At 37.5% G+C, this 21,215-nt stretch overlaps 1 protein-coding gene across 1 annotated transcript in view; it reads left to right on the forward strand.

Annotated features, from left to right (window-relative positions):
* The first annotated feature begins 2,203 nt into the window (after positions 1 to 2,203).
* LOC106077198 (sialin-like) overlaps positions 2,204 to 21,215 on the forward strand; it is a 37,643-nt gene continuing 18,631 nt past the window's right edge. Inside the window, exons 1-7 of the mRNA XM_056018118.1 lie at positions 2,204 to 2,347; positions 9,799 to 10,040; positions 11,581 to 11,814; positions 13,655 to 13,742; positions 14,839 to 14,934; positions 15,572 to 15,708; positions 20,118 to 20,264. Of these exons, the coding sequence (XP_055874093.1) occupies positions 2,341 to 2,347; positions 9,799 to 10,040; positions 11,581 to 11,814; positions 13,655 to 13,742; positions 14,839 to 14,934; positions 15,572 to 15,708; positions 20,118 to 20,264 (951 nt within the window). The 5' untranslated portion in view covers positions 2,204 to 2,340. The remainder of the gene's footprint in view (positions 2,348 to 9,798; positions 10,041 to 11,580; positions 11,815 to 13,654; positions 13,743 to 14,838; positions 14,935 to 15,571; positions 15,709 to 20,117; positions 20,265 to 21,215) is intronic.

Raw genomic sequence — 21,215 nt, forward strand, 5'->3', positions numbered from 1 at the left:
GAAGGGGCACCATGGTACTTACCAATTGCTTCGGCTTCACTCATAGATTCACGCACTGATGCCAAAGGAAAATGCAACTAAGATCACAATAAAAAAATAATTTATTTAACTTTTTAGATTTGGACTATGATCCTCCTGAGTAAAGACTAATTGGACTAACAAGAAAGAGTTTATGCATACTCTATATTGGGTGGCATGGGCGTAGCCAGGATTTTTTTTCGGGGAGGGTTTTGGGAATACCCCCCCCGACCCCCCCCCCCCCCCCGCGGAAAAAAAAAAATATATATGTGTGTGTGTGTGTGTGTTTGTGTGTGTGTGTGTGTGTGTGTACACACATAATTAATCTTTATTACATTCTGACCCTTTCGGAAGACGTTTATTGTAGACTCCCCGCCCTTGCTAGCAAGGTTGTCTGGGGAAGTTCGCAGCGCTCCCCCAGCGCGGGGCCAAGCCCCGCCGCCTAGCACTATTTCTGGTATTGAAATCCAACAAAATGCATATTCTGAGGTATCTACAGTAAATTATCTTGCTATTAAAAAGTTTTATTTCAAAAACCTAATGTGCTATTCTTACTGACTCAGACCCTCTCGCGCCTTTCGGCGCATTTTCCGGCAAGCTGTTTCCGCAACTCTTATTTTGCGTAATTCATTTTGTGTGAGAACATGTCCCGCAAAACCTCATGCGACGCTCTGTCACAACCTTACCAAGGATTTGACTCCCAGTTCGGCATATGATTTCATTGATTTAGACCCGATCTCTATGACTGACTCCTAAAATCTGTCTTAGCCATCTTTGTTGAGACACATTTAATGATTTTCAATTTCGGCAGAAGACTATTCACACTTTATTAATGGAGCCCAAGCCACTGGTAGAAATTTGTAACCTTTCTTGACTAAGCTCTTGGAATTACATGCCTGTATTTCGCTTTAGATTTTATATCGAAAAGGAAAGTTTTTTCGTCAAATCATCTGTTGAGGGGTTTTAAACTAAGAAATCTGGAGTTTTTTTTGTTTTGTTTTTAATTCAAAACCCCATTTAGCTACGATCTTAGAATTTGGTGACTGTAGTTTGCTTTAAAATAATATTGAAGAGAGAGGTTTTCAACTCTAAACGCTCTGTATGGGAATTTTAAACTCAAAACCATCTGGAGGGGTTTTAAACTTTAAAGACAAAGCCATCTGGAGGAGGGGGATTTAAACTCAAAACCCCTTTGGCTACACTCATAGAATTTTGAGTGTGTAATTTGCTTTTTTTATATTAAAGATGGGGTTTATCGTAAATTTTGGAGGGGGTTTTAAAATAAAAATCTTCCTCAACTATGCTGTTGGAATTTGGGGATTGTTGTTTGCATTTTTTTTTTGTTTTGTTTTATAGAAGAGGGGGATTTAACTGCATAAACCTCTGGTAGGGGGGTTAAAATTCAAAACCCCATGTAGGGGGTTTTAAACTCAAAGCCCCCTGGTAGAGGGATTTGTATCTCAAAACACCCTGATATGGTTTTTTTAAATCTCAAAACCCCCTGGTAGGGGGATTTAAACTCAAAACCCCCTGGTAGAGGGTTTTTACTAAAAACTGCCTCGGCTGTGCTGTGGTAAGTGATGATTTAGTATTAAAATCTCACCTAAAATAAACAAAATGAAAGCGAAAATCAGTCACTTAATTCCGTTCCCCCCCCCCCTGCGGGAGGGGGGGGGATTTCATTTCGGGGGGGGGGGTGAACCCAAAGAACCCCCCCTGGCTACGCCCATGTTGGGTGGTGAAAAGCGCTTCTATAGTAGCGCAGCAAGAAAAAAGACACAAAACATATACAATAAATGTTTGATAACTTTAGGTTAGATAATCCTATAGTGTATAATTCTATATCTATTAATCCCTAAAAATTTTTTTTTATAGATTTATGAATTGACAATCGCCTATCTGCAATACTTACATTAAATTTTGTGACATAATAGAACCCCATATGTAATATATTTTCGACTTTGTGAATTTTTCTCAAAAAGGACCTTAAATGGCAAAGTCTCTAAGACTTTAGCTAATCAAATATAGTGAATGAATTCTTAATCTTTCGTCGCCTAATAAATTCTGTTATTTTAATTCTACCACTAGAAAATCCTCTATTACTTCCCCTGTTGACCTAGTTTTTTTTACAGCTGACTGGCATGAAAGTAGGTCAAGATCGCCATGAGATCAGCTGAAGTGGCAACACGTCGAGAGGAGATAACACACTGGGGTAATTGGGTCACATGACGATCCATTGTATTCTGTGTTGACACACATTTTTCTCAGGGCTATATGGATACATAAAGGACTGACCAAAGGACATTCCACAGTTAAATTAAGATGAAAGGTGAGCTAATTTACCTATTGGTCATTTCACTCTCTCGTCGTCTAGTTTGAAAGATGGTTGCACATTTCCAATTTATTTCTAGTCTTCTTCGTAAGTTTATGAATGTATTCCACTCAAAGATCTACTTGCTGTTAGAATATCCAATTCAAAATACTTTCTTGCCAAAATGTATTTATTTAGAGTCACTTCCCCAAGAAGCTAAGTCTTGTCAACTCTAGAATGAATGGAACAGATAATTTAGTTAGACACAGTAGAGTTATATTAAAAAGAGCTGAAACTACTTAGATTCTGTGACTTTGTTTCGATTAGTTGAACAGTATTTCTGTATAGATGTATAGAGATCGATGGATGTTTCAGCAAGCTTACAGGTTGCCACCATCCTATATGTTCATTATAGTTTTTGCCACTCAGAAGCTCTAGGTTTCTCCTCCCAAAGACTTCTTCAAGTCTCTTATTAACAACAGTTGAACGCTTACATTGGCCACTCAGAATCTCTAGCTTTCTCCTCCCAAAGATTTCTTCAAGTCTCTTATTAACCACAGTTGAGCGCTTACATTGGCGAGTCTTTTCTCCGTGTATACATACAAGTTATATCTTTTTACTCATTTGCATTCAGCTCAGTCTAAGACTAGAACTAATATTCAATGTTCATTCTTTAAACCAATAGCGAGATCACGATGTCACTGAGGATCTTATAAATCTTTGAATATCTTTACTAAGCAGGCAAATAGCTCGGTGGTTGCCAATGCGTCCAAAAGTTTTCTATAGATCGACCAACACCTGTCATTACGTGGCACAATGTGGTGGCACGACAAGGTCTGGGATCTACCAAGGACTCGTTAGAGTTATATTAACGACATACACATCTTTTTCTTCCTCTTTTTGGTGTATAGTTAGTACTTCCAATTTTCGGAATTTCACCTTATTATAGACCCAGTCCACCGGCTACGCCAGTCGATTCTGGTAGCAGCCTATATACTGTTTATTTGGTCAATTAATCTATAATAATAATTATAGAAAGGCCAGCAATGAAACACTCCCCCAAACATTCAATAGTCCCGTGAATTCTAGAATCTATTACGATGAATTGGAGCGGCTAGTAATTTCGTGTATCACTTATCTAACCCCCTTCCTACACACACACGCACCAACAGTACTTCTAAATAAGTACTTCTATTTACACTATCAGACTATTGTTCTGTTTTTCAGTTCTTTATCAAAATATTTGATGAATCTATGATACTACTTGTCCGAGTCCCTGTTTTTTGCAAATCAAACAGTCACAAAATATTTTACATGTACCCCCCTTCCTTTTTTTTCTTTGCACTCACTTTTAGCCCGTGAATTCTAGTATCTGTTAGTTTAAATTGGAACGGAAGGCCTTGTGGACAAATGACACCCTCGTTAACCGTGGGCCACAGATACAGATGACCTTGACATTATCTGCCCCATAAATCCCAAGGTCTGAACTTGGGTGCACACCGGAGACACCAATAAGCTATTTATAGATTTGCCTCCATATATGAAAACCTGCCAAATACCAACAACACCGAGACGTAAACAGACATACATGCCTCTTAAGCAGTGGCGTAGCTAGGAATACGCCATCATTTGTTTGGGGGTGGGGTGGCTTGACCACTTTAGGGGCCCCTGCATTTTGCGTAATATTTGATATTTAATGTAAAAAAACCCACTCATTTGGGGCCCCCCTTCAAGTTAAGATTTTCAAATTCTTCCCCTACCCCCCCCCAACCCTAGTTACTCCTCTTTTCTAAGTTCGGTTTTATCTTTACCTTTTACGTATCCCTTAGTCTGTTGGACTGTTGGGGCACCAGGTAAGATTTGTCGCCCGTCTTTCTCCATTCCTCCCTTTTTTTTTTATTTGTTTAGAACCTCTCTCAATGGCAGGCCTGTCCATTCTTTTATGTTGTCCTCCCATCGCTTTCTCTGTCTGCCTCTTCTTCTTTTCCTGGCACTGTTCCCTGAAGTTCGGTTACTAAGTTAAAGTGCGCTTCTTAATGAGGACGCTATATATGTTTCTAATCAGATGCACCGCAGCTGCCTCGTATCCGATCGCTATGATCACGTGGCCATCACAACAAATAACCACACATACAGCCTTCCAGACAGATGTTATGTGCCTGATGGACACTTCAATCTCAGCACATATTTTTTTCTAATAATGTTAATTCCTCTGTGACCCAAGACCTTCGTAGACAGCAAAGCGCTCACACAATCGAAGACTTTAATCTTTGTAAAAATTTTGAGCGTCTTAATATATTCTTTTATTTCGAATTTCATATACGATTTGTGATATATATATTATATATATATATATAATAGCTCTCTCTATATATATCGTTCTTAATCTACATGAGGAGGAAAATACACGGGCGATGTTTTTTAGCTAACTTCAAACTCAAACATATGAGCGTCTTCTCCTCCCTAAAGAAATCACGAGGTGAATAACATCTTCACTTTACAGTGTCCGATTTCTTTTATCAAACAGTCGTACACGTGAACTTTGACCCCCATAATCTCAGACCCAGCGGTGATATTGATTGAAGATAAACTGATAGAAAGAAATTCCAGGAGGTGGACAATTTCTTCGCTGCACCGCCTGGCAATAAGCTCACGGTATATAAGTAGATAGCTGACTCGATATCTAAGAGTATGAAATGAAAAATCAGATAAGAAAAAAAAAAAAGACCTAAAAATCAATGTGAAGGGAGGCTGTCGTCTAAGCCATTAAGACCTTCTTTTTTTTTTCTTTGGGGCCAATATTGGTTTGCTGTTTCTTGGGAGAATTTAATGACACCGGGCCAACGTGGGAATAATGAGGAAAGAAATGTTTACAATATGAAAATCAATTTAGAAAGAAACTATTAAGATAGTCGAATATCTGCAAGACTTTACAGTGTAATCGATACATCCTAGAAACTATTAAGATAGTCGAATATCTGCAAGACTTTACAGTGTAATCGATACATCTTCGTCATCTTGTTACTTTTAGTAGATAGTGAGACACAGCAGGGCCTTAGAATGTAATCTAACTTTATGTGATATCTACGGACAATCTAGATATAATATGGCCAATGTAATATCTACATTGTAATATCTAGATACATATTATACGCTTGGTGCAAGTTTTTAGCATGTTTTGTTGTTTTTAACTTAGCTCTAAGCACCCATTAGAGCAAGCAGGCTGCGGAGGAGAAACACCTAACTGACTGGGTTGGGGTGGGTGGTGGCTTATCAGTGAGGCGCGAAGACCTCTTCCACCGTCAGAGACAACCCGTGGCGTCCATACATTACTCCAGTCAAGTTGGACTTATAACCCGTAACTGTTGTCTCCCGTGTTGTTTTAGCCGTTTTGCAGCAGCAACAGAGTTTCCTCTCCGGGGCGCATTCCTATATAAAGGGTGGCCCAGGCGTCATGGTCCCTACCTTGACCTTGCTGATGACATCTACAGGAACGCTTTGCAAACGTAAAAGCCGTCCTTCTTCCCTTGTGCTATTAGAAAATGAAATGGGTTGCCTGAATCAGCCAGGAAACCTAACGACTACCAGAGTTTAAGTCACCGGCTAACATGCATGACAAGATTGACACATGAAAAGCGTATGACGTAATTATGTTCTCTTTTGAAGTGACGTCTGCTAATCTACAACATAAGAAGATAAACTTGCCCGGAAACTTGCCAGGAAGGATGTTTTGTCCCGGGATACAAATTGGACTTGAAATCATTGTCGTGAAAAAAAACTTATTTGAAATGTTTACATTCATAGTTCAGTCGTACTAAACTTGAGCATTTTATACAATTTCTTTTCTTGTTGGTCTTTCTTCCTGAAGTTAGCATTAAATCAAAGATTAATTTTGGAATCAAGGTCGATTGTGGTCGAAAGAGTTGAAATACAAGAAATAAAAAGACTGGTAATCTGTACACGTAAAGTGTACCTCCTTACAGATGTTGTCATTCATTTGGCAGATGATACAAAGGTTAACTGTTTCTATGGCAGACGGTTAACGAGAGTGTCATGCGGCCAGCACAATGACCAATCATCAGTGGCGTAGCTAGAGTATATGATGCCTGGTGCGGTACCTCATCTTGATGCCCCCCCCCCCCAAAAAAAAAAAAGCTAACTAAATAATAACATTGCAAAACCTTAGTTTTTTGTTGAAAATAATATGTATTCATTAATCAAATATTGTTAATTCAAAAAATCACTTTTACATAAACATACTACAAGTGAATTTTACGCGCTTTCTTGCTGGCAAAAGTAGCAATAATTTTATCGAAATCAATTTGATTGCAAGTAATTCTTGATCAGTTTAACTTTGGAAAAACTTCTCTCGCATGTAGCGACACTTACCGCAATAGTAAAAAATATGCGAATCATGATGACGATATTCGGGACTAAATCATCTAGCTGATATTTCATGAGCTCAACAGGTCCTTGTTTATGAAGTTCGGAGGCTTCTGATGAAACTGTGACAAACCGTTGAAGCCTCTTTCACTCCAGCAGAAATTCGTTTTTTATCAATGTCACTAAGAGTACTATTGAGATTGATTTCGACCTGAGGATTTAATAGCTGGTAAGGCGACAAAAATTCATATCTATCTGCTACATCATGAAGTTGCTCGAATCGGATGATTATTTCTTGAACTTTCCTGTCCAAGGTAGAATAAATTTCCCTTCGTAGCTCTTCTTTGTGTGTAAGTACAGAGTCGTCACTTTTCTCACCAGGCATCTTTTTCTTATGGTCAACACGTTTTTGAGGTTCTGTACTGATTCTCAGATCTGAGCACACGCTTTCGGCAAAGGTAATGCTGGCTTCAGCGATGTCCTCTCGATTACTACTTAAAAATGTCTCTAATGTTTTTAGTTTGAGTGAGCAGTCTTGAATAGACAATCCTTGTTTTTGAAGGTAGAATTGCGCATCATTAATTTCAGTTAATACAGGAGCCCAAAATCCAAGATAAATGAGAAAACTAAAAGACTGAATAGCAACCAATAATCCACCTGCTTCAGATCTAGTCGATGAATTTTTATCTTTACTAGTTAATGTCTCCAGAGTTTCTAAAATTTTAGAAAATTTATCCCTAACCATCTTGACGGCTTCTCCTCTGGCGCTCCAGCTGGTCTCAACTAAACGTTTAAAGCTAGTTCGGTTATTTTGATGAGGATATCCCAGCGGTGTGTTGAAGTTGAGAAAAAGGCGTGTAAACGGTCCAGTGTACCAAAAATGTTACCGAATTGACTTCAGCTTCAGCAGCTCGAATTCCTGCTAAATTAAGAGAATGGTTTGAGCAGGCAATGAATAGTGCTTTGGGATTGACTTCTAGAATACGTTATTGGACACCGTAGTTTTAACCTTTCATGACCGTAGCATTATCATAGCCTTGACCCCTGCAGTCCATTATAAGGCATCCGAACGCAGTTTCTCTAGAATCATCTCAGCGATTCCAGCAGCATACTTGTCCTTTGTGTCGATGAAGTCAATAAAAGACTCACTCACATTATCCATGACAACGTACCGTAAAATTTGGGAAGTTTGATCCAGCTTTGAGATGTCAGGTGTACTGTCAAAAATGATAGAGAAATATTTGGCTTGCTTTACTTGCTGTATGATTTGTTTTTTAACGTGATCCCCCAATATTGTAATAAATTCATTTTGTATTTGTGGAGACATGTATGTATTCGGTCTGGAACAAAACTTAGTTCGAAGCACATGCTTCCTCAAGAGTGGACCGTACTTTGATAGTAATTTTACTAACTCCATGAAATTGCCTTGATTTTGCCCTTCCAACACTTCTTTAGCTCGCTCGCGATGCCCACGTAGTGCCGGAGTTTGCTTTAGAGAAAACGAATGATGTCCAAGATTCTCTTCAGGTAGTCTCTCCAGGTTTTCGTCTCTTGTATAATCAAATCTTGGGCCTTGTTGTCAATACTATTCCCCACTCTCAGGTGAACTTCAAGTTCCCTCCAAGCAAGCGATGACTGACTGTGAGCTCTGCTGGTCTCATGGTTTTCTATTTTCGGGGATAACCTCCACCATCATTGAATCCATCTTTGAATTTAAATGAAGATTTGGTACTTGATCTTGTTCAGAAGAGTATGCAGGGGAAGCAAAATTAGGATTCTTTTTTTGGCGAATAACACATCCACTTTCTAAGAACTTTCTCGCCGTTTGACATTTGCCGGATAAACCAAGCCTTTGAAAGCTTTCTAGCCTTTCCTTTTGCTGATTCTTGATATGTAACAGATTTTCACCATCTAGACTCTTTGATCCATGCAGTCAACCGTTTCAATCAGAGATGCCGATTTCTCCGTCTGAGCTTAAAATGGTTTTGAGGCGCCAGCCAGACTAGTTAGTCTTGAGCATTGTTCATCATTTTGTTTACGTTACAGTATTACAATTAACTAGTTAGTTAAAAAAAATCGTAGAAAACAAAGATAAGCTTATTTAAAAATATTGACATTACAATAGAATTATTTCCAAAATTAAACTATAAAGAATCATAAAGAAATGAATAAACTAAGACAATAGTTTAAAGCTAGAGTTTAGTAATATATTTGTAAACTCTATATCTAGATTAAACCAGCGGACTAAACAATGAAGTAAAAAAAGGTTGGCCTATCTTCTTCTTCTTCTTTATATTACAGAGCATTGATCAGTGTAGTAATAACATGTACCGTGTGTCCGAAATAAATCTAGTAAATTAGATTCAAACTGTTCTATAGCTTACATTGTATGGAAGAAATAGTCAAGGAGATGAAACAAAATAACAGACATGACTAGTTTATAAATCGTTAGTTCATGTTTAAAATACAGTAGTTTAAGTTTGTTCGTGTCCATACAATTAGTCGTTTTTACTGAAACGCTCAGGGAAATAGGAAATTAATACACACTGGGGGAATTTTGGTGCCCCTCTCCACTTGGTGCCCTGTGCGGCCCGCACCACCCGCACATTGGTAGCTACGCCACTGCCAATCATAGAGTTCGGTGAATTCTGGGGAGTTCTAGGAATCCCGAAATTCAAAATCCGAGTCTTTTCGGGATGCAAACCCGATACGTCTCGTATAAGACGCTAAGCGCTTTATGATTCAGCCACCATGCACCGCTAGTAATATGTTGGAAGTACTAAAATTACCTTTTTGCCTTTCATAAAACCGAAACAGATTTTTTTCCTCAGCGTTTCCTATTACCGATCTATTTTTATTCTGCACTTGCCTATGTAATGTCATCCGATTTACAATTCAAACAATGTACAAAATCAATTCAATTAGAATCACTTTATCTTGTAATTATTTCACGTGACAGAAATCCTACACTTAATAACCTTGTAAGTTGGTACGAACTGGCCGGCCAGTTCACCCAAGTATAATTAATACAGAAAACTATTTCTGTTTGACTGATATTTTATTTTCGCTTTTTGTCATTTCCTCAGCGACTCGATTATGCAATTCGTCGAGATTCACCTTGGCCATTCTGGCCTTCTTGGCCTTCTTCAACTTCTACAGTTTGCGCATCAATATGAGTATGACCATTGTCTGTATGGTCAATCATACAGCCATTCTTCCTCGGGATACAGAGACTTACGGGAACATCACAAGTGTCAAAAACACAGACTGCGCCGAGCTTGATCTGAACCATTCCCGTTCCGCCAATGGCTCTGAGAGTAGACTAGAGGTAGTGAGGCATCTGTTTTTATCATTATATGTCTGACTTTATATATATGTTTGACTTTACATGTCTGACTTTATATATATGTTTGACTTTATATGTCTGACTTTATATATATATGTTTGAATTTACATGTCTGACTTTATATATATGTTTGACTTTATATGTCTGACTTTATATATATGTTTGACTTTATATGTCTGACTTTATATATATGTTTGACTTTATATGTCTGACTTTATATATATGTTGACTTTATATGTCTGACTTTATATGTCTGACTTTATATGTCTGACTTTATATGTCTGACTTTATATATATATGTCTGACTTTATAGGCCTGACTTTATATGTCTGACTTTATATATGTCTGACTTTATAGGCCTGACTTTATATGTCTGACTTTATATGTCTGACTTTATACGTCTGACTTTATATGTCTGACTTTATATGTCTGACTTTATACATCTGACTTTATAGGTCTGACTTTATATGTCTGACTTTATATATATCTGACTTTATATGTCTGACTTTATAGGTCTGACTTTATAGATTGTTGTGACACGGTTACTGTGTCTGGTCAACCGTGTCACACGGTCAAGTGTTGGGTATCGGGGAGTTAGGGGACTTGCGGGAAGTGACGAGTGTGTAAACAAGAAGAGAGAAAGTCATCTAGTGGAGTTGGTTATCTGTAGATAATGTTTGCCTTGTAAATATGTTAGGTTTGAATGCTGCACAACAAAAGGCAGTTTATAAAGGACTTGTTTCTTCACAACTGGCGACCCCGACGAGATTCGAACTTGCAATCTTCTGATTAAGGTCTGACTTTATAGATCTGACTTTATAAGTCTGACTTTATAGTTCTGACTTGATAGGTCTGACTTTATATATATATGTCTGTTTTATAGGTCTGACTTTATATGTCTGACTTTATATGTTAGACTTTATAGGTCTAACTTTATAGGTCTGACTTTATAGGTCTGACTTTATATAAAGGTCTGACTTTATAGGTCTGACTTTATATAATTTTTTGACTTTATAGGTCTGACTTTATATAAAGGTCTGACTTTATAGGTCTGACTTATCTGTTGCTGTTGGTTTCTTTAGCTTATAAAAAAAATATTAATATGATGAAGAATTTTGAAAAATAATAAATCGAAGAATTCTAATATTGTAATGTTCAGAAGCGTCATCTCTTTATTTGAGATGTTCATACATGGCGGCAAATCGTTCATCTTTCACACCTTTTAGCATATATCATCTTTTAACAATGTTCATCTTTCACACCTCTTAGCATATATCATCTTTAAACAATGTTCATCTTTCACACCTCTTAGCATATATCATCTTTTAACAATGTTCATCTTTCACACCTCTTAACATATATCATCTTTAAACAATGTTCATCTTTCATTAATGTCTACCTTTTGTCATTGTCCCTCTTTCATCAATGTCCATTTTCCCACAATGTTGACATTTTAGCAATGCCAACCTTTTAGAAATGTAAAAGTCTTAACAAGGTTCTGTGCAATAACTTTTCACTACAGGATGGAGAGTTCGTCTGGGACAAAGAAAGTCAAGGCCTCATCCACGGGTCACTTTTCTGGGGCTACATAGTGACCAATCTGGCTGGAGGTATACTGGCCACTAGGTACGGCGGAAAGCACGTCATAGGACTGTCCTTACTTCTGGCGGCTGTACTGACCATCTTGGTTCCAGTCGTGTCCAGAGCTAGCATCATTGGTCTGATGGTGCTGCGATTTCTTACAGGTGCTGCCCAGGTCTGTAACATAAATGCGTTTATTTTTTTAATACTTTGGACATTCGTGAGGGGTGGGGGAATGAGGGGTATATGTTGCTGAGAGGCCTAAACCGCTTGGCCTCCTAAAAAGGGGGCCAGTGTTCGAATCCAGACTTGAGCAGAGTTGTGTTTGTTGAGCTTCTAAAGGCAGCATGAAAACCTTCTCATAGATACCCCGACCACCACTGGTCAACTTTTAAAGTACATTGGACCGTAGCGCACTGAGCATATCATAAGCATCAAAGATGCGCTATATAAGACATTTTTTTAAAAGTCTATGTTAAAAGATGTAAAAAAGAAAAAAAAAATACGCATATTAAAACTACTATAGATTCAAACGATAAAACTCTTTCAATTTCTTACTTACTGGATGTTTGGTGCACACAGACGAAATGATGTTAATCTAAAGGCAGACTATTCACCTCAAAATGAATAGTAAAGAATGGTATATAGAAGTTATTTCCACTTTGTACACGGTAGGACGTCAAAACTCATTAGGAACGTTAACTTTCCTTACAATTGTAACCAATGATGAACGAGAATGATCTTTTTAAAATGCAACGTAGACAGGGCTGTATTTAGACATGAAAAGGGCTTCATCTATTTAACATAGGGTGCCCTTTTATCAGTATGACAGTGCCTGGTCGTGGGGTTTGCGCGCTGGACTTACGTTCAGATTTATCGATGGTCCAGGGTTCAAACCCTGCCCGCTCCCATCCCCCGTCGTCCTGCGGGAGGTTTGGAATAGGAAGTAATTATCTTCAACTCTGAATGAACATCCGAAACATGTAAAACAAACATGATATAAATATTTATTTCGAAGTTCTCACAACTTAAAGCACGTTCATGACAGCTACGGAGTCTAGTCCACTTCAATGGAAATAATAATAATAAGGTTTGTCTTCGAGTCCGAAGATTAATGAGGAATGCAGTATTTCCCGTGGCTGCGCAGCCCCAGCTTTGACCTACATATTTTGCCACATCAATGTCAAACATAACCATTGTCCGCATGCGGTCGATTTAGATTTTCTATTCGCCGTCTGCGTCTGTCCTCGGCAACGGATTTTCTTTTAGTCTCAAATGTATATTCCGTGACCTTTGTGAGTGACCTCCAACGGAAATAGCGTACATTACAGGCCTCATCGTGGCAACCTCGCGGAAGCGTCCTTTAGGGGAATGGGCTTGGCTAAGGACAAAAATAAGTTTTCGTTAACCGGTCCCATCCGCCACGCGGTTCTTCAGGTGGGTCATACGGGTGGTGATGGTCCTCTCACGGCTTGTGGAGGTACATTAGAGCCCCCCCCCCCCCTGGCGGGCTGTCGCTGGGGAAGGGGGAAACCAGATGTAGATCAAGAAGTCGTGTCCCACGTTAATGGATGTGATTATATGATCAACTGGTTGATAGGGAGCCTCTAGACAGAGTGATTAGTGTATATTCCGATGCGTTTGATACATGCTGTTAGTCGAAGGGCCACAATATGATATATGTATGATTATTTGTAATTGTTAAATGGTGTTTATCTAGAAATAATTACAGATACGTTTGAAATAGAAGCCGATACGAAAGTTTTACGACAATAAATGCGAAGCTTAAAGAATACGTTGCTCGGTATTCCTGATGAAATTGATATTGTCAAATATATCCCAGAGAACCCCAGTGTTCATTCATACCAAAATGATTGAAGCTGCTTGGTCTCCCCTGGGGTTCTTTTGTCGCATACCATAGTCATCGTGATTCTCTCCCCTTTCATTTACCCGCTTCCAAAGTGCATTAATTATGTTTCTGTTTTTTTTTTTTTTTTTGTTTTTTTTTTTGTTAGGGATTTGTCTCCCCTGCAATGCAGTCGTTATGGACGCACTGGGCGCCCCCTCTAGAGAGCAGCCGTCTTCGAAGTTTTTGTTTTGCGGGTCAGTGCTTATTGTCATTACAGACAGAATCTTTTTTTCTATTCAAGTTTATAAATTTTTTTTTGTAGCCGAATTTAAACGAAAACTTTTTAAAAATATCTTTTTTTTTCTTCAAGAAATGCAATTTCAGGAATATATTTTTAGCTGTTGTCAGAATCATGGAAGAATATCTGAGACATTTTTTTAATATAAATTGCTTAATTTATTGTATAAATTCCGATCATTCTGAAATATTGATAAAGAAAAATATTTGTGGGATAGTTGACACGAGTGGACTCAGGTTCGAATCACGACTCAACATGAAATTGTGTTTAGCCAAGCACCTCCTAAAGGCAGTGTGGAAACCTGCAAAACAAGACTCCCGTGGGGGTGCCTAAGGGGGTGCGAGAGCATCCTCATTGCACTGCACGGAGTTGTAAAAAAGCTCCCACAACCTTGTCACAATCCAGGCGCTGTTCCTCAAGGGGCCGTTACATAATAAATGGCGTGTCCCGCACGGTATAGATAAGAAAAATGGTGTGGGTCTTAGAGGATCTTGACGCGGCCTCTTACCGCGAGTCTGACCCACCCGCCAGACAAAACAGTGTACACTGTTTTCATACAGGCGGTGAGAGGGAGCTCTTGTTCACTTTTGCTGGCCTAGAGTTCCAAGAGCCGAAGGCTCAACTCTACCTGACAGTTTAAGAAGAAGAAAACCCCCTAACAATGTTATAGTACTTAAGATCACTATACAAAAACAAAAACAAACATGCAAAAGAAAAAGAATACTTTAAAAAAAAAAAGCTTTTTAAGGGAATTCGGGGAATAACAAATAATTACTGCCATTTATCTCAAGGTGGCAGGGTTTAGCTCCCTTTCTGCTAAATAAAACAGTATTTACTAATTACTACTAATTGATTAACTAGCTGGTTAACTTTTTGATTGATTCGTGGATTGTCATCGACTATGAATAAGTCAGCACATTTTCAACTTGATCTTTCTCGAGTTCGATAACTGCTGACCTGCGCCCACTTAATCCAAAATTCTAAAACCTATTCAGTTATCAGTCCACATTCTGTCATTAGAAAGTTTTTGTTTCTGTTTTTTATGTGTCCAGGATCCCAGGTGGCCAAAGTTATCACCTATCCAATCTCTGGTTTATTGTGTGAGTATGGCTTTGATGGAGGCTGGCCAAGTGTCTTCTACTTACAAGGTAAATGTTAAGAAGATTACATTTATGTGAATCTACATTTTGAATACGTTGATCTTAATACTACATTTTTTTTTGGGAGGGGGGGGGGGTCAAAAAGATCCAATATCATTTTTTAAAATTATTTTTGGCTTATACTTTTTTTTACGAGATCTCATTACTCAAGCACTGAATATTTTCCCCCGAGAAGATTTTTTTTTCCTATTCTGTAAACAGCAGTATCAGTAAATCAGATTTCTTAAGAAAATAAGCTTAATATTTTAAAATACTTAGAATTCACAACGATAAAAGCACATTTCTTATCCATATGCTAGGACATATTCGTACAAGTGCTACTTCTTCCCTTGTACCATTAGAACATAAAATGGGTTACATAAAGAAGCCAGGAAAACCAATGACTTGGCAGAGTTTTAGTAGCATGCACGTAGATACGTGTAGAACGTCGTTATCTTTTTTTTCGAAGAGCGCTTGTAATTGATAAGATAAGATAAGATAAGATAGGATAACGTAAGATAAATATATTGCTTGCAATGTGTAAGTTGATTTATTATTCACCCCGTTGCTATAATGTTGTTCCCGACTCTGCAGAAATGTTAAAGATCTATTAGTGCTATGAAAACATTGCGTCTGTCTTGTCCAGGCCTGATTGGTATCCTCTGGTACATTGCCTGGACATTCCTGGTCTTCGACAGTCCAGCGCAGCATCCCAGGATATCAGCAGAAGAACGAATTTATATAGAAACAAGTCTAGAGGGCATCGTGACAACTAACCACAAGGTCAGTCTGACATCATTTTAATTTTTAAATTGTAGAATGTGCGTATCAATTCGATTTAAAGATATTATTTAAGGTATTATTTCTATGTATTATTGAGAGATCCATTCACATTGATTTGTAGAGCTGGGTTAGTTCCGACTTCTAAAGCATGACCTCCGTTTTGTTTATGTTGATGGACAGACCCAAAGAGGCATCTGCCTTGGCGAATTCACGGACAGCAAATTAAGGTTCTGATCGCTGTGTGTGCAAGGAGGGCGCAATCGTTGGCAAAGAGAAGCTCAGCAGCAATCATCTCTTTAATTTTTGTACGAGAGAGAGCTGGCGCCAATATGCTGCTGTAATGGCACGATTAGGAAATGGTTATTTGTTTCGGAAATAGGAGGAACTTTTTGACTTAGAGACAATGACGCGACTAGTAAAAAATTAGACAAGGTTTGAAAAAAAGGATCGCGAAATATCATTCGATTCGACTTGTATCTTTTTATTGTAGACTGTCATTATTGGTAATTGTAAACTTCCACTCGTCTTTTCATTGTATCAGTCCGCCAGTGTGAGACACGATTGGTTTATTTGTATCAGTCCGCCAGTGTGAGACACGATTGGTTTATTTGTATCAGTCCGCCAGTGTGAGACATAATTGACGTCTGTATCTCAGGGCACTAAGACTGAAACATTTATAACCAAACGCTGATTATGTTTCCCAGACGATGGAGAGAAAGATGTTTTGTAACATGGTTGAAAATATTTTTTTTTGCTCTCAGTTGTTGGGCTTGTGTTGAGATGTCGCCCCAGACAGCTAACCCTGTCTGCTATGTAGGCGTGTCACACACACACTTTTTCAGAACATATTAAACTCATTCTTTATTCACATAGGTCTGGAAGAGCTTGATATCAGTTTATCTTATATTCACAAGATTCACAATAAAACAAGCAGACTATTAAAAATACACAGCGCCTAACAATATTATGCACACTTATGTAAGCAAAGTTTCCCTTTCAGACCTTGTGATCTAATGGGCAGATGATGTTAAGGTCATCTGTAGTGATGGGCAAAAGTTAACTAAAAAGTTGCTAACTTTTAGTTTAACTAAAAAAAATTAGTTAAGGCTAAAGTTTAATTTTAAAAAAAAAGTTTAGTTAAAATCCTAGTTTAATTATTTTTTTTTAGTTACAAACTAAAAAGTTTAATTACAAATTTTACAAACTTTTTTAACATACATAGCCTACCAATAAATATTTAGATCTATGTAATTTGGAGAATATATATAAATCAAATATAATAAATTATAGAGAGGAGAATAGAGGGTGCACAGGTCACTAGAAAGCCTTTTGACCTTTACCCGGTCGCTATTCCCGCCTATTCAAGGTAGACTATTTGAAAGGCGAGAAAAATACACGTGTTGATTATATTTCAGCAAGTTTCGCTGCTTTATAAATCCTGATTAATTCCTTGCTTCTATAGATCTACATTTTGCTGCTTTTTATTAAACACCAGTGTGTTCCTGTATTAAAGAAATGTTTTATTTTAAAACTTTTTACTAGATTATTACTAGAATTACAGTCTAGTGGCGTCTAATCTATTAGTACTATTAGTCTATTACATAATTACTACTATTAGATCTATAGTCATAATAGTCTATATTTCATTATTTTAGTCTCTTAGTCTTAAGTAGAGTCTTAGTCGACTTAGTCGACTTTGTCTTAGATCTAGATGTAAATTTAAAATTATAAGTCAATAATATAAATCTATTAATTGAAATCTATATTACTTTACTTTATTAGACTAGATCTATTAGTTTAGAGATTCTACTATTCTAGAATTAGAGTCTAGATTAGATCTAGATATATTTAGATTACTTATTATACTATATAATAAGATCTAAGATGCATAGATGATAGATCTATCTATAATGACAATAATACTAATAATAGTCGTCACTATACTAGATCTAATACTAAATCTAGACTACATCTACTTCTATTATAATTATACTTAATTATATCTACTATCTAGATTTATTAGATCTACTATTATCTACTAGAGTATAGGCCTATAGATCTAATTCTAAATACCCATATCTAGTTATAATCATAATTATAATAATCTAAAATCTCTAGATCTAGAGTTACTAAGATATCTACTAGACTCTATCTAGATTTTAGATCTAGTAGTAGTAGTAGTAACTAGTATTTCTTTGATTATTTTTAGATTAAAATATTAATTATTTGATCTAGGATTCTAGAATCTAGGTCTAGTAGCTAGATCTAATTCTAGATCCAGATTATGTTTCTGATCATTTCGTTTGTGGAAGATATTAGATGCAGAATATTCTAAAATCTAGAGTTAGTTAGAGTCAACATGCAGTTTTATCATTACTTCTAAAGTTAACTTATATTAGAACTTGGACAATGACTTCTAATTTCTTTCTATAATAGTATCATTCTAGTGATTCTATTAAGATCTACACCTATCCCATAACGACATTTAAATCTTTTTTCATGTGCACAAATAAATGTTTATTACATTTTGCTAAAGAGATTGGTTGTGCTTTATATTTTTCATGTTTGGCTGTTTGTCCTTAAAAAAGGTCAAAATAGTTAGTAAAAGTTTAACTAAAGTTTCTTAGTTTAGTTTAACTAATTTTTTCAATTTGTGATTAACTAAAAGTTTAATTACTTTTTTTTAGTTCAAACTTAGTTTTAGTTTAACTAAAAAAATTTAGTTTAGTTCCCATCACTAGTCATCTGTTTCTATGACCAACGGTTAACGAGCAGAGTGTCGTGTGGCCAGCACAGTGACCAACCGCCTTTAGTTTCCCCATCTCAAGTCAGGTACCCATTAGAGTTGTGGGGACTCAAGGGCGCCCTAAAAATCCCGAAATTCATAATCCCAGTCTTCACCGACATTAAGCTCAGGACCCCAGCTTGAAAAGCCACTCGGCCACCGCGCCCCCAAAAGCACAGTGTTGGAGACTCCGTAATATCTTGAAATGTATTATTTATCAGGGAATAACATCTGAAGTTATGTTCAATCATTTTATTCAGTAAAACTAGTAGACCTGATGAACGCTCCTACCCTTTGTCACAGTTCCGTGCCATCTAGCTAAATAATCCACTATCCTCTAATAATCCACCATCCACTAATAATCCACTATCCACTTATAGTCCACTAACCGCTAATAGTTCATTAAAAATCCTCTATCCACTAATAATTCGCTATCCACAAATAATCCGCCATCCTCTAATAATTGACTAATGGTCGTTCCTGGCGTTAGACCTTATGGACAATTTTTTTTTCTACACTCTACGATATTATGAAACTACATTTGTGATAAACGGACTGATAGTCATATCTGACCCGTGACGTAGTGCTATCTGGCCCTACGATACTCTTCCCACAGTTCCTAGTCTAATGAACTGATAGAGGCTCATTTGTATTAAAAAGTAAAGTTCCCCTTTCAGACCATGCGATCTATAGGGCAGATGGTGTAAAAGTCATCTTCTTCTGTGGCCCACGGTTAACGAGAGTATTATGTGGCCAGCACAACGACCAGCCGCGTTTTACTTTTCCCCAACTAATCTCAGATACCCATTAGAGCTGGGTGGACTCATAGGGACCCGAAGATCCAGAAATTTAATTTTCCAGTCTTCACCAGGATTCGAAACCCGGACCCCCGGTTCGGAAGTCAAGCTCTTTACCGCTCAGCCACCGTGCCTCCTTTAGCTGCATTGGTTTTGAAGATTTTTTTTTCGATAATGCAGCACTACACACGCAGGTTGGAAACTTATATGACTCCTAGCCCGATACAGGTTGAGGACCACTGATATGTTGGAGAGTTACAACCAGAATTACCTTTCACAACTGTTTTCTAGTTTTAGTAATAATATAAAATGGTATTCTGAGCAGAATCCAACTCAATACAAAAACACGTCTTTTCACTATGGCAATATGAAGTCTCCCGTATCAAGACAGCTGACGACAATGCTACTTATCTTGCATCATTCACACAGCATATCTAACCTCTTCCCACCGTCACCATAGAAACACACACATACTCCATTATTTCATTACAAGCGGACTTCTTTGGAATGTGGGGGCTCCTTTATTGAATCTGTTTTACTGAATGTCAGGTAACAAAACTTGCGAGGTCCGTTTCAGGCTCAGTATCTTGTGAACACCAAGGTATCATAATAATCTCATCTTTACCTGTGGTCCCGTCTGTGGTATAAGGCCACCCACCAGCTTCCTCCAGGTGTCTCCGTTCTGGGCAAGTCTCTCCAACTGCCCCCACGTCTTGCTCATCCGCTCGGCACTTTCTTCCCAATCTCTACGAAATGTATTTCTGGTTTATCCCGAGTCATATTGTGGGCGAGTGGGTAGTACACATGTATCAACTCTTTCCTTGCAGAAGCAGCCTCCGTGGCATTCCATATGGACCTCAGTACCCGTCTGGGCTATCATTGTGGCCCACACCTGCTCCAACTGGGGTGAGTACACCTTCCTCACCAACATGCCAACGTACATCAAGGAAGTTCTTCACTTTGACATCAAAAAGGTTTTTTTTTTTTTTTATTTCTTGATTATCTTGTTTAATCTCTATTCTAATTGCTGTCATTATAATTAATTAACACCAGAGGTTCTCAAACGTTTTTGAAACTGGGGACCCTTTTAAATGGTCAAAACTGGCCTGCGGTATTAGGAGTGAAAAAAAGCTACATAAATGCATTGTAAGTAAGTTACCAATGTAATGTTGCTTGGGTGTTTGCTTTTGTTTGAAATTAAACTAAAAACTTGGTTGAGGTTGATGAGAAATTATTAGTGTATTTAGTGCCATCACAACGCGCGCACATTTCTAGTCGATCTCTTTTATTTGTGATGAGATTTACTATGGCAAGAAATCCACGTTCTTTCAAAAAAGAAGAGGGGAAAGCAGTCAACAACTTGTGTACACTGACCAATACTTGCATGATATAAATTGGAAGTCGGTTTTTGAAGCCTGAATTTGTGGTCTCCTTGTTTAAACATTGGTTTCAGTTCCTCGGTTGTGGATATTTGAATAAGCTAGTTCTGCATTTTGGATTCATCTGTAATTGGGATCTGAGTTTGTCCACCTACCAAAGGGTTCAGTACCTAGTCGGGAATATCCAATTGAAGAATGTCTTCAAATCTTTGGTTCAGATCGACATAAAATATGTTCTTTAACTCTTTCTCTCGTAATTATCGATATCAACGTTGATTTTACCCCATTAAATTAAATTAACTTTTGGTTTATAAACATTAATTTGTGTTGTGTAAAATGAGCATGCATTACCATATAATTCAACACCAAATATAAAAACAAAAAACGTTATTAAAGTTTAATGGGATAGTACGATACAAATAAGCAACATGATTAATCCATTAGAGCATGCAAAATAATTACGTAGCGAAAGAGTTAAAACGGTAAGATGGGCGTGTTGATTATTATTCATTTTGTTCGATTGGCTTATATCCACGAAGCTATTTT

This window comes from Biomphalaria glabrata, chromosome 1, assembly GCF_947242115.1.
Source record: "Biomphalaria glabrata chromosome 1, xgBioGlab47.1, whole genome shotgun sequence".
Classification (NCBI taxonomy): domain Eukaryota; kingdom Metazoa; phylum Mollusca; class Gastropoda; family Planorbidae; genus Biomphalaria; species Biomphalaria glabrata.